This window comes from Euleptes europaea, chromosome 15 (assembly GCF_029931775.1).
Source record: "Euleptes europaea isolate rEulEur1 chromosome 15, rEulEur1.hap1, whole genome shotgun sequence".
In the NCBI taxonomy this organism is placed as follows: Eukaryota; Metazoa; Chordata; class Lepidosauria; order Squamata; family Sphaerodactylidae; genus Euleptes; species Euleptes europaea.
The window spans coordinates 37,630,206-37,643,321 of NC_079326.1; the positions used below are offsets into that span (position 1 = coordinate 37,630,206).

Consider the following 13,116-nt stretch of genomic DNA (forward strand, 5'->3'; position numbering starts at 1 on the left):
AAACGGGCACCTCAGCCGATAAGCAGACAGCAAGCATATTGAACTATGCTGGTCGTATAAAAAGAGGCATCTTTTTCTGAGTCTCAGAGCCACCTGAGCACGGTGACCATGCAAAGAAAACCCAGATTTTGTTCAGCCACGTTGTTTGAGATTTGTCTTCAGCTAGCCTCTAGGTCTTTGTACAAAGTGTTCTGAGACTGCGCCAGCAGCTCAAAGTCAGCAATGTGTTGAGTAACTCAGCAAAATCATTGTTGCATGAGCTCAGCTCTGAACAGACTTAGGCCATTTATGTAGAAAGATAAGATGTGGACCTATCCTGTAAGCACTGTAGGTGGTATATTCAGGATCTGAACACATACAAAGCACCTTATTAACAGAGTAATCCTATGGTTGCATATTTTGTTCAGCTGAGTTCATTGGTCTACCTTACAGGGCTGAGGGAAGCATTGTCTTAGGCAATGTGACGTTCCTTGAGTACAGTGTGGTGTAGTGGTTAAGAGCGGTGGTTTGGAGCGGTGGAGTCTGATCTGGAGAACCAGGTTTGATTCCCCACTCCTCCACATGAGCGGCGGAGGCTAATCTGGTGAACTGGATTTGTTTCCCCACTCCGACACACAAAGCCAGCTGAGTGACCTCGGGCAAGTCACAGCTCTCTCAGCCTCACCTACCTCACAGGATGTCTGTTGTGGGGAGGGGAAAGGAAGGTGATTGTGAGCCAGTTTGAGTCTCCCTTAAGTGGTAGAGAAAGTCGGCATATAAAACCAACTCTTCGTCTTCAGCAGCATAATTCTCTGGAGGTAGTATATTCAGGATCTGAACACAAAGTTCTTTATTAACAGAGTAATCTTATGGTTGCCTGTTTTGTTCAGTTGAGTTTGTTGGCCTACTTTACATGGTTGCACTTTAATGTTAACTGAGGTAATACACATGAAGCGCTTTGAGTATACAAGTATATTAGCAGCCTGCTTATTCGTAAATGTGTTCGGCTGAGTTCATTGGCGCTCGCTCCAGTCCCAAATAAGTGTGTATCGGATTATAGTCTTTAAAGGTCCCCTTGTGCAAGCACCAGGTCATTCCTGACCCTTGGGGTGATGTCACATCCCAACGTTTCCTAGGCAGACTTTGTTTTACAGGGTGGTTTGCCAGCGCCTTCCCCAGTCATCTACACTTTACCCCCAGCAAGCTGGGTACTCATTTTACCGACCTCGGAAGGATGGAAGGCTGAGTCAACCTGTAGCCGGCTACCTGAAACCGACTTCTGTCGGGATTGAACTCAGGTCGTGAGCAGAGCTTTGGACTGCAGTACTGCAGCTTACCACTCTGCGCCACGGGGCTCTGTGGCCAACAAAACGGTGACCTTGAATATACTACAGAGCAAAAGCTACCCCACTCTGTCAAAAACTGCCATGAAGCCATTCACTCTTAATTAAAATAAAATTATAGTCTTTACCTACATTTTATTTTAATTAAGAGTGAATGGCTTCATGGCAGTTTTTGACAGAGTGGGGTAGCTTTTGCTCTGTAGTATATTCAAGGTCACCGTTTTGTTGGCCACAGACATTGTGTATTTTCCCAGCTGCTAAAGGTGCGGCACAAACTTCTAGTTCCTAAAACAGGCACCTTTTTTCTTTCAGCTTCCTCTGGTGGTAGAGGAAACCACAATTTTTGCATAGTCCTAGCGCCAGGAGAGCTCTTATTGCGGTTGTTTCTCCTTCTTGCAGGGCAAAAGTTACTAGAGAATGTTTCTATCTGAAGACAATAACTTGGGAATATTTCTGTACGTGTTTCTGCTGTCAGCCTGCTACTATTTGTGGCGGAGATGGAACGAAAACGTCAATTTAAGCGCTGCCCATCTTGCAGGGAAATATGTGTTCATCACAGGCTGCGACTCCGGCTTTGGACATCTGGCAGCTAGGACTTTTGATAAGAAAGGATTCCGGGTGATTGCCGCCTGCCTGACAGAAAAGGGAGCTGCCGACCTCAAAGCGGCTGCTTCCAAGCAGCTCCAGACATTATTGTTGAACGTGACAGATGTAAATAACGTCAGATTGGTGGCAGAAAGTGTTAAAAAAGAAGTAGGGGAAAAAGGTAAGTGCCAGAATAACTGAATTCTTCCTTAAGTTCACTGCAGATAGAGTTGCCAGAGCCAGACTCTGAAAGGGCTGCTTTACTTGTAATGGACTGTAGTGTTGCCATGAAGGTGCCCCCAGCCCTATCTGGTAGGGTTGCCAACCTCCAGGTAGTAGCTGGAGATCTCCTGCTATTACATCTGATTTCCAACCAATAGAGATCAGTTCATCTGGAGAAAATGACCGCTTTGGCAATTGGACTCTATGGCATTGAAGTCCTTCCCCTCCCAAAACCCCGCCCTCCTCAGGCTCCACCCAAAAACCTTCCGCCGGGGCTGAAGAGGGACCTGGCAACCCTACTAACTGGTGACATATTTTTTTGGGTGCCACCATTACAGGTACAGCAGCCTCCTGGAGGTTTGGACCTGGCAATCTAATCAAAGGCCGTTAACACATGGCTGTTTTGTCTTGCAGTTCTCCCGTGAATGTAGCGAATCTCCATTGTCTAAATGCATGATCATTTCCCTCCTGTGGCACCAACCCACTTCCGTTGCGAAACTTCCCCTGCTTTTCTTTTTTTCCCCCCAAGGATTTTATTAGTATAATTGAAAGGGTACAGGAAAAAAAAAGGAAGGGATGAAGCATTATAAGTATAAAAACAATACAATATTAAAAAATATACTCAAATACATATTATAATACATATTATAAGACTTTCTCTTATATTGATAAAAAAAATAAAATTATTACAAAACATCATTCTATTATTCTGCTTATATTAGTAATCTATTAAGTGAAGGTCTAAAGTTACTTAACAGTTATTTGTAACAAGTTAAAAAATACATAACCGTCACATTTCATTCAGTTAGCTAGAATTCATATAGTTATAGAATGACACCCACTTATCATCAAATTGCTCTGTAGATTCATTGAATTTTAAGTTTATCTCAAAAGTCATCTTGGCCATGCTGGCATATTCCAATAGTTTTTCTTTCCAGTCTTCTATTTCAGGAATAAGAGTTTGTTTCCAAGTTCTTGCTAAAACCGTTCTAGCTGCTGTAGTAGCATATTTAAAAACATCATAAAATTTCGAAGGCAAGTTAGGTGGTACTATACTGAGTAGATAAAATTTAGGATCAAATGTTAACTTAATATTAAACATTAACTGAAGTTCTTGATGGATTCTTTTCCAGTATATTTGTAACTTTGGACATGTCCACCAGACATGAAAATAGGAACCATCAGTGTCTTGGCATTTCCAGCAGGCACCTCTCTTTCCGGGAGTAGTCATCTGAGAAAGCATGTTAGGAGTCAGATACCATCTATAGAATGTTTTATACCAATTTTCTTTCACTTCTTGAGAAACGGTGTATTTCATTTCGGAAGTACAAAGTTTTTCCCATAAATCCATATTGATCATTTCTCCAAAATTTTGCATCCATTTTATCATGTTGATTTTCACTTGTTCTTCTTCTGTTTCGTATTTCAGAAGAAGCTTGTAAATTTTTCCTAATAGGTGTGAATCATTTTTGGATATTATCTGCTCAAATTCTGTTAATTCACGGAATGGCTGGGGGTAGAAACAGTCTTTTTGTAAGTTAGACCTCAGTTGTAAGTAAGTCAGCCAGTTCAATTTTTGAAAGTTTTCTTGAAGATTGGTCAGAGTCTTAATTTCTCCTGTGGGCTCGATCATTTGATTATAAGTAAGATGGACACCTGGTTTTAATTTAACGTTGTCGTGATAAGCTTCAACTGGTGACATTATGGATGGTGGAGAAGGACTTATTCTCTTTTTATATTTTTTCCATACTTTCGATAACGCTGTTTTAACATCACAATCTTCTGGTGCTTTATCTTTTTGAATTTTTGTTGAAGTGTCCCACAGAACTTTATGGAAACCTTGTCCAAGGTCCGCTCGTTCCAAAATGAGATGTCTGGTCTTAGGGTATTTTATCCATTCTGTAATCCAAGTCAGACAAGCAGCATGATAATATAATTTAAGATTGGGTAGTGCTAATCCTCCTCTTTTCTTTTCGTCTTGTAACACTTTAAATCTAATTCTCGGTTTTTTCCCATTCCAGACAAATCGGTTAATTTGTTTTTGCCAACTTTCTATTGTTCTATCTGGAATGTCACTCGGCAAAAATTGAAACAAAAAATTCAGTCTAGGAAGTACATTCATCTTTATCACCGATATCCTACCCAACCATGAAATGTTCATTTTTGACCATGAACTCAAGTCCTTTTCTATTTTTTCCCAGGTTTTCAAATAGTTTGACCTTAAAAGTGTCTTATTTTGTGAAGATATATTGACACCTAAATATTTAACGGATTCCTTGGCAATATGACAACCAGTAACTTCTTTAATATAATTGTCTTCATCTTTTGAAGTATTAAAGGTCATAATTTTCGTCTTTGTTTTGTTCAATTTATAACCGGAATGCTTTGCATATTCCATAATATGATTATAAACCTGTGGGAGTGTTTGTCCGGGGTTCTGGCAGATTAAGACAACGTCATCTGCATAGCTTTTGATTTTGTGTTCTTCGTTTCCTACTGTGAGACCTTTAATCTTTGGATCATTTCTGATATAATTCGAAAGAATTTCCATTGATAAATCAAAAAGAAGTGGGGAAAGTGGACAGCCTTGTCTTGTACCTTTTGTGATAGCAAATTCTGTTGACAGTGAACCATTAATCAAAAGACGTGCTTTCTGAACGGAATATATTGCATTAAAAATCGTTAGAAGAGTGTCTCCACAGTCCATTTGTTGTAAAGTCTTGGAAATAAAATGCCAAGAAACGTTATCAAAAGCTTTCTCTGCGTCTAGAAAGATCATTGCAGTTTTTAATGATTTGGACTTTATGTACTTAATTGCGCTAAGAATCAATCGCACGTTATCTCTCATAAGTCTCTTTGGAATAAAGCCGGTTTGATCTGGATGTACCAATTTGCCAACATATTTTTGGAATCTTTTAGTGATTATAGAAACAAAAATTTTATAGTCAATGTTCAACAGTGAAATTGGTCTATAGGCTTGAGGAAGATATTGATCTTTGCCTTCTTTTGGGATCAGGGAAATATGTGCTTCCTGCCAGGACGAAGGGATCTTGCCATCTTCAATTACTTTATTGTAGAGAGAAAGTAAAACCGGAGTCAGTTGTTGTTCAAGCAGCTTGTAAAATTGTGGAGTAATACCGTCCAGACCGGGTGCCTTATCTGGTTTCAAATTATTTATAGCGTCTACAATTTCTTGAGTCGATATCTTCTGATTGAGACTCTCTTGATCTTCTTTTGATAACTTAGGTAATTGTGCATCTGATAAATAAGTTCTTAATCCGTCTTCTTGCAAATCGTCCTTCGCATATAGTTGCTTGTAATAATCAACAAATATTCTTTCAATTTCTTCTTGTTTATTATGAATTATCCCATTAGCCTTAGCCCCGATAATCTTCCTTATCTTCTCTTGTTGTCGAAGTTGATTAGCTAAAAAACGACCAGGTTTATTTGCTCTTTCAAAAAGTCTTTGCTTGGCATATCTGACTTTTGTTTGAATTTCTTCTGTTTCTATCAGCTCAATTTGATGTTTGGTCATCTTGATGCTTTGTAAAGTACTTTTATCTGGCTTGGTTTGAACTTTTTTTTCCAATATTCTTAATTGGTCTTGAAGATCTTTAAGTTTCTTCTGTTTATCTTTCTTAATTTTGGTATTCAGAGCAATCATTCTCCCTCTGATAAATGCTTTGCTTGCATCCCAAATTACAAAATCAGACATGCCTGGAGTTTTATTTATTGTGAAAAACTCCTCCACATCACGTTTACATTGTTCGAGTATTTGTTTCCTCCGCAGTATTTGATCATTCAAACGCCATCTTCTGATCCCTGTTCTGCCTTTTAGCAAAGTCAATTCAATTGGATTATGATCTGACAGTATTCAGGGTGCAATCTGTATTCTTTCCACAGTTGTTATCATTGAACTGGAAATCCAACACATGTCTATTCTAGAATGTGATCCATGACGATTGGAGTAAAATGTAAAGTCTTTTGTTCTAGGATTCTTCATTCTCCATATATCAATTAAGTTGAATTCTTTCATTTGTTTGAGGACATTCTTCGGCAATTTTCCAGATGTACTGTTATGAGTCTTATCTATTGTTGGGTTCACAACTGCGTTAAAATCTCCTAAAATTATAATTTCTCCTTGGTAATATTCTGCAAGGTCCTTGAAGAGCGTTTCATAAAAGACTTCCTTAGCAGCATTCGGAGCATAAATATGTGCTATCGTAAAACAAATTCCATCTGGCCCATAAAGAATCAAAATTTGATAGCGTCCATCTGGGTCTGCTATATGGGTCTTAACAGTCAGGATTTTCTCATTGATATAAATAGCTAGGCCCCTCTTCTTCTCTTTAGCTGAAGCAAGATATGGAGTTCCAAGCTGATTTGTCTGTAGAATTTTTTCATGTTCTTTTTTGATATGAGTTTCTTGGAGACAGACAACGTCCTTCTTCTGTTTTTTTTAAACTATGAAAAACTCTCTTTCTTTTGTTAGGGGAGTTGAGCCCGTTAATATTCAGTGATACAATCCCAGTTTTATCCCAATTAAAAACAAAGAAGCGCAGCAATTGTGAGTTCCTGCAGCTGCGTTTCAGCGCTCGGGTCGACTTCTCTTCCTTCCGACACTTCCCCCATTCCACTTTCCCCTCCCACTCCTCCTTCCAGCTCCCTCTCGGTGGAACTCCAGAAAATGTCCGCCATCTCCTGTAATGGCCATACAGAGTGGTCAGTATACCGGTATACCAACGTATTGGTAAAACAGGGATGGGGGGGTCCTTCATGTTTTCCCCTTTTCCCGACTGTCTTGCGAGAAAAGTAGTTGGTTTCAACCCCGACCTTCCTCAGGCAGCTGTTCTCTCAGTCGGTTAGAAACTTGGGGGGGGGGGTCTTTTTCGCTTTTGTTCTTTCTTGCTCTTTGCCAGCAGCCACTGGTGTTTGGCTCCCAACGGGAATGGAGAGGGAGAAAGAAGCAGCAGTTACAAGAATCACTTGCGGCTGGGAGCTGTGCCATTGCTCCCCTATACACACATATAACCCTCTGGGGCGTAGAGAAGGGGTGCAAACTGAGGAAATGAGAGAAGGCTCTCCCCCCCCACCACCAAGAACAAAGAAGTAGCCATTCTCCAAGCCTCCCCCTTGCCATCGGAGCTCGTTCACCCGTCAGGGTCATCCTATCTTTCACAGTGGCCAGCCAGCAGCCCTGGAGGCAGTGAAGAGCCAACAAACAGGGCACAGAGGCCAAGGCCTTCCCCTGATGTTGCCCTAGCGCCAATAAGAAGGGCAGTCTGTCACATTTTTACCCATGCCTTCCTCCAAGAAGCTCAGGGAAGCATACGTGGTGTTCACCCCCTCCATTTTATCTTCATAACTCGGTGAGGTAAGTTACACTGAGAGATGTATGACTAAATGTGGATTTGAACTCGGTCCACGCAGTCCACCACTCTAACCCACTGCACGGCACTAACTCAAATGAAGAGATGAACGTAGTATTCTTTTGTCGAAAGCTTTCACGGTCAGAGTTCATTGGTTCTTGTAGGTTATCCGGGCTGTGTAACCGTGGTCTTGGTATTTTCTTTGGCGAAACTTCAGGAAAGAAAATACCAAGACCACAGTTACATAGCCCAGATAACCTACAAGAACCGATAGTATTCTTTGTTGGTCAGTTCATAACATTCTGGGTTCTAATTGCTATGATCTTACTGTTTGTGGACGTCTCACTCTCTAATTCTCTGCCTTTTAGAAAACAGTTTCAAATCATATAACCAATGCCTATATCATCCCCCCCAAATGCTTCCTCTGCGAATGTGACCAACTATATTTTTGTTTGTTTTTGTGTCTCGACAGGTCTGTGGGGCCTGATCAATAATTCAGGGCTAATGGGACCATCCGCACCGACTGACTGGCTGAACATTGAGCACTTTAGAGAGCCGATTGAAGTTAATTTGATGGGCCTCATAAACGTGACATTAAATATGCTGCCCTTGGTGAAGAAAGCTAAAGGGAGAATAGTAAATATAAGCAGTGTCGGTGGCTGCCTAGCAATATGCTCAGGAGGCTATTGTCCATCCAAATTTGGGGTAGAGGCCTTCAGTGACAGTTTAAGGTAAAATAATAATTGGCGGTGGGCGGGGGGGCTTGATCATCTGCTTAAGGGAGAACTCTAGTCTTTTAAAAAAATCACTGTTAAGATATCACTTCTAAACATAAACATGCATTTTCAGGCTCAGTCCCATCCAAGATTGGGCAAGTGCCTACATATAGAAGATCCCCTAGGGCTCAGCCATACCTTCATCCCTCCTCCTCCTTCCCACATAGAATCATAGAATCATAGAGTTGGAAGGGACCACCAGGGTCATCTAGTCCAACCCCCTGCACAAAGCAAGAAATTCACAACTATCTCCCACCCCACACCCCCAGTGACCCCACTCCACGCCCAGAAGATGGTCAAGATGCCACCTCCGAGTCTGTTCTATGCCAGCTACTCATGCTCCAGCACATGAGAAACTCACATGGTCTGAGACACAAGGAGAGGGCCTGGGTCAGAATCTTCCATTATTTTTCCCCAGTGGATTCTCACACTGCCTGCTCAGCTGCTCAGAGACATGCATAGGTGAAGAAGGAAGGACTCAAAAAATGAGGAAGATTCCTATAAGATCCCTCTGTGTATAAACAACTACTAACCATGGCCAACCATGCTTAGCTTTCAGGCTCTGACCAGCTTGGGCTGGTCTGGGACATTCAGGATGCTGGTCTACCTTATAGGGAACGTCATCAGTTCAGTTCTGTGTGAATGCAAACTCAGCCTTCTGGAGTCATTTCTCATGCCTACAGAAAAAATATATATGGAACATTATCATATGTCTACCCAGTATGATATTGGAGACATATATGGGTCTGAGGAAGACAAAAGGAAAAAAAGGAATGATGTTAATCTTACAAGCAGATCCACTTGTAAGCCTTCCTTTTTGCTTTCCAAGGGGCTAATACATGGCTCCAGTTTCATACTGGATTGACAATGTTTTTTATAGATTTCTGTCGGTGTGAGAAATGACACTCATATATGGACTCATCAGCCCAATGCTTCTCATACATCTATTGGTTTTAAAACGCAGGAAGGATAATTTCAGTTTGCAGTCATATGCCCATTTCTGTACTGTTTCTCTCTCCATTTGACATCTTTCTATGTTGTAAAGTGCTTTCTTTTTGTGGGAACCAATAAAGGGGGAAATGGAAGGCAATTTGTGTGAGCTCCAGTACACAAAGATTGGCCTGTTCGGGAAGTGATATAATAAGAGGGATGTGTTTCTCTGAAAACATCAGGGAACACTGCTGAGGTATTTGAATAGCCTCTTGAATTCAATTTCTCCTTTTGCTGCATAGCGCTCTGGGTACGCTTTGGAACAAAGTCCATTTTTAAAAAAGTTGTAACACAGCAGCTGCGAAGAGTAGGATGCAGCAGACTTGAATATAGGTTACCAATGTCCAGGTAGGCCTAAAGTTCTCTCAGAAATAGAACTGATCTCCAGGCTACAGAGAACAGTTCCCCTGGGGGGGAAGAAGCTTCAGTAAATTATTTGGAAACCATAGATTTTAGGTGAAATCTTTCCCCAAATTCCCTCTTCCACAGGCACAGCCCCCAAATCTCCAGGAATTTCATAGGCTGGAGTTGGCAACCCTAACTGGAACTCAAAGAGGGTTGCCAACCTCCAGGTAATAGCAGAAGATCTCCTGCTATTATAACGAATCTCCAGCCGATAGAGATCAGTTCACCTGGAGAAAATGGCCACTTTGGCCATTAGACTCTATGGCATTGAAGTCCCTCCCCTCCCCAAACCCTACCCTCCTCAGGCTCTGCCCCAAAATCTCCCGCCAATGGCGAAGAGGGACCTGGCAACTTTAAACTCAAAACTGATCTGGAGTTTTAGACTAACTAGGCATCAGGATAGTGATGTCAGCATATGAGAACATGAAGAATTTCTCAGAGATGAGGACTGATAAATTGTACTGTAACCTTACGCACCTTAATAGATATTGGGGGTTACATGAAGTAAGCATTCATCGGTTAACTGATTTTTACAAGAGTTTCTGTGTAGGTAAAACAAAAAACACCCGCAACACAAAGTGAAATAAGTAATGACATCTTTAAATTGCAGACAAGACATGAAAGCATTTGGAGTGACGGTGTCTTGTATTGAACCTGGGCTCTTCAAAACTCCTCTCTCTGACAAAACCAAGGTGTGGGAAAGAAAAAAGGACATTTGGAGCAAGCTTCCTTCTGATATCAGGAATCAGTATGGCGAGGACTATCTAGCAAAGGGTAAGGAGACAAGCGATTACTTTGTGCTGATTGATTAAAGGCCAAACGTTCACATTGATGCTTCGGACCACGTGTGAACACAGGAGGCTGCCTCAGGGTTGCCAGCAGAAGGCCGGCAATTAGCAGGGACTTACCGAATAGGGGGAGGCCTCTTCGATAATGTAATGACATCACCACTGATGCACTGATGTCACTCCCTGTGCATTTGGGAATGATGTCAGTGTTCTGGTGACACACTGACATCTATTCTGGGTGTACAGAGAGCGACGTTGGCTCATCGGGATGTTGCCTGTCACCCCTGATTTTCCCACTCGTTTTTCTCCTGCCGCCCAGCTGAATGGCGGTGGGAAATGCCTGCTAGTGGTGGAGAATCCCCTGCCACCAGAGAGGAAAGTGGCAAGCCTAAGCTGCCTTATACTGAATCAGACCATCGGTCCATCAAAGTCAGTACTGTCTACTCAAACTGGAAGTGGCTCTCCAGGGTCTCAGGCAGAGGTCTCTCCCATTACCTACTACCTGGCCCTTTCAACTGGAGAGGCCAGGGATTGAACCTGGGACCTTCCATATGCAAAGCAGATGTTCGACCACTGAGCTATGACCCCTTCCCAGGGAGGGAGGTGTTATGGCATGCAAAGATCCTACAGAAAGGGTTGGCAATGCTGTCCCAGTCTCTGACAGCTGGGCACCTGGTGGTCCATGTCCCTTCTCTTGCCCCTTTGTTCAATGTGAAGTAGGCAACTAAAATGACTGATAGCAAGGAACCTACTTGGCCAGGTGAGAAGAGACTCTTTCCTCTTCCTTTCCAAAATGAGGTACCTGAGTGGGTATAAAAAGCACCAGGTATCCTGTCGTTCCTCTCACTTTGCGGAAGGATAGTTGATTCATTAAGGCAATGTAGCTTCATTGCTACTACACAGTATTTTGTGGCCTGGGTAGTGACTGGTGAGCTGTCTCCCAGCAGAAACCTTTTGGTCCATTCACCCTCATCACCAGAGCCCATTTCCCTAATCAAAAGGTCAATAATATTAAAGCGGGCTGACTTGTTTGTAGAGGGGACATCTAAAAAATACATGCTCAATGGTTTCCAGCTCCCCTGTGTTACACGGGCAAAGTCTCTCCACCCTGGGGATCTTCTTAAATCTCCCTTCTAATATGGCAGATGGTAGGGCTGCACATCTGGCCAGTGTATAGGCCCTCCTATGTGTGTTCCTTTCCAGGGAGTATAAATATGCAGCTGGTGCTAGGATATACCTGGAATGTTGAGGTGCTAAAAATGCAGGGGATCTCAAGAGATCTGTTTGACATCAACATATTTGGAGATAAGCAAGAGATGCAACACTGGAGAATAAATAGTGTACTTCCTTAATCTGTGGAAATGTAAAATTGGGTGATTCCTAATTTTGTTGGCCTTGGTTGTAAACATCTACTCTGTATGGTCAGTTTCTGTTTTACCTGTTTTATCTGGCATACTAGCCGCAAATAAAATTTATATTTGTTGATTTTCTTTGCACAGTATCAAGTGAGCTTTCTCACTCATCTTCCATCAAGCCATTATCACCTCATATAAAGAGTGCAGCATCTATGAATGAGGCTTTTCAGTGTTCCGGGGTGTGTATGTGTGGGGGGTGGGACGTAGCACAAAAAGGAACCCCTTAGGCTTTACTGTTCAATTTTGAAAGGATGCCAAGAGCTGAAGGGATTATTTGGATGAAGAGTCCTCAGATAATCAGCCCACCACGGCATGCCTTTCTGACCCCGGTTTCATTCTCTTCCCAGATGCAGAACAGAAAGAAAAACTGGTCAGGCGGTTTCAGAACACGGACCTCTTTCTGGTTGTGAAGTGTATGGAGCACGCCTTAATGAGCAGAAATCCACGGATCCGGTACAGCGCAGGCTGGGATGCTAAGTTTTTCTGGATTCCCCTCTCCTACATGCCAGCTGTTCTGCAGGACTATGTACTGATGAAAAACAAAGTTAAATTGGCAGACCCAACGGCCGGGTAATTTCTGTTCCTCTGTCCATGTGCTTCCATTGTAATTTCAACCGGTTGGATCTTTCTCGGTCGCTGTTTAACCACATTCTTTTAAAAAATGCACGATTTGAAAGCAGCTCCAACTGAAAGATCACTAATGCTGGGTTCAGAGGTAAAAAGGCATCTGGTGATGAAGGCTAAAATAATTTATTGCTGCTTGTTTACATGTTAAAAAAAATAGCCTTTGTTTCTCAAGGCAAATCCAGATGGCACCGGGTTTGCATTTGACGGGTCAAACAAACCAGCAGTTTACTCGAACAGAGACAAAACGGGTAGTCTTTGAAAATACTTCAGTCCTTCCTGGAAGCTTTTAAAAAAAACTTTTTCTGCCTTCGTTCTACTGTTCCTATAGCATGTCGCTAATAAACAAAAGATGGGCCGCATGGCTCAACTGGAAAGGGAGAAAACAGAAACTCCCTGGAGATAGTAGCTGGGCAGTGTGGATACCTGCTCCTAAATGAGGTCTGTGTGACCTTGCCTCTTACAAGGCTGAAAAACAAGGTACTTTCGCTCCTGGCATAGCCCTCCCATGGCCCCATGATGCAATAAAAGGCTGTTCTTGACTTCATGTTTACGGTGACAAAAGTGTGTTTTGAGGGTCGACAGGTATGAATAGGGCACTTGCAGCAAGCGTTTCCTTA

At 42.2% G+C, this 13,116-nt stretch overlaps 1 protein-coding gene across 1 annotated transcript; it reads left to right on the top strand.

Moving 5' to 3' along the window:
- The first annotated feature begins 1,739 nt into the window (after positions 1-1,739).
- On the top strand, positions 1,740-12,446 carry DHRS9 (dehydrogenase/reductase 9). The gene is made up of 4 exons (XM_056861322.1): positions 1,740-2,088; positions 7,971-8,229; positions 10,280-10,443; positions 12,220-12,446. Exons 1-4 carry the CDS (start codon positions 1,740-1,742, stop codon positions 12,444-12,446), a joined length of 999 nt encoding a protein of 332 aa, XP_056717300.1.
- The last annotated feature ends 670 nt before the right edge of the window (positions 12,447-13,116 follow it).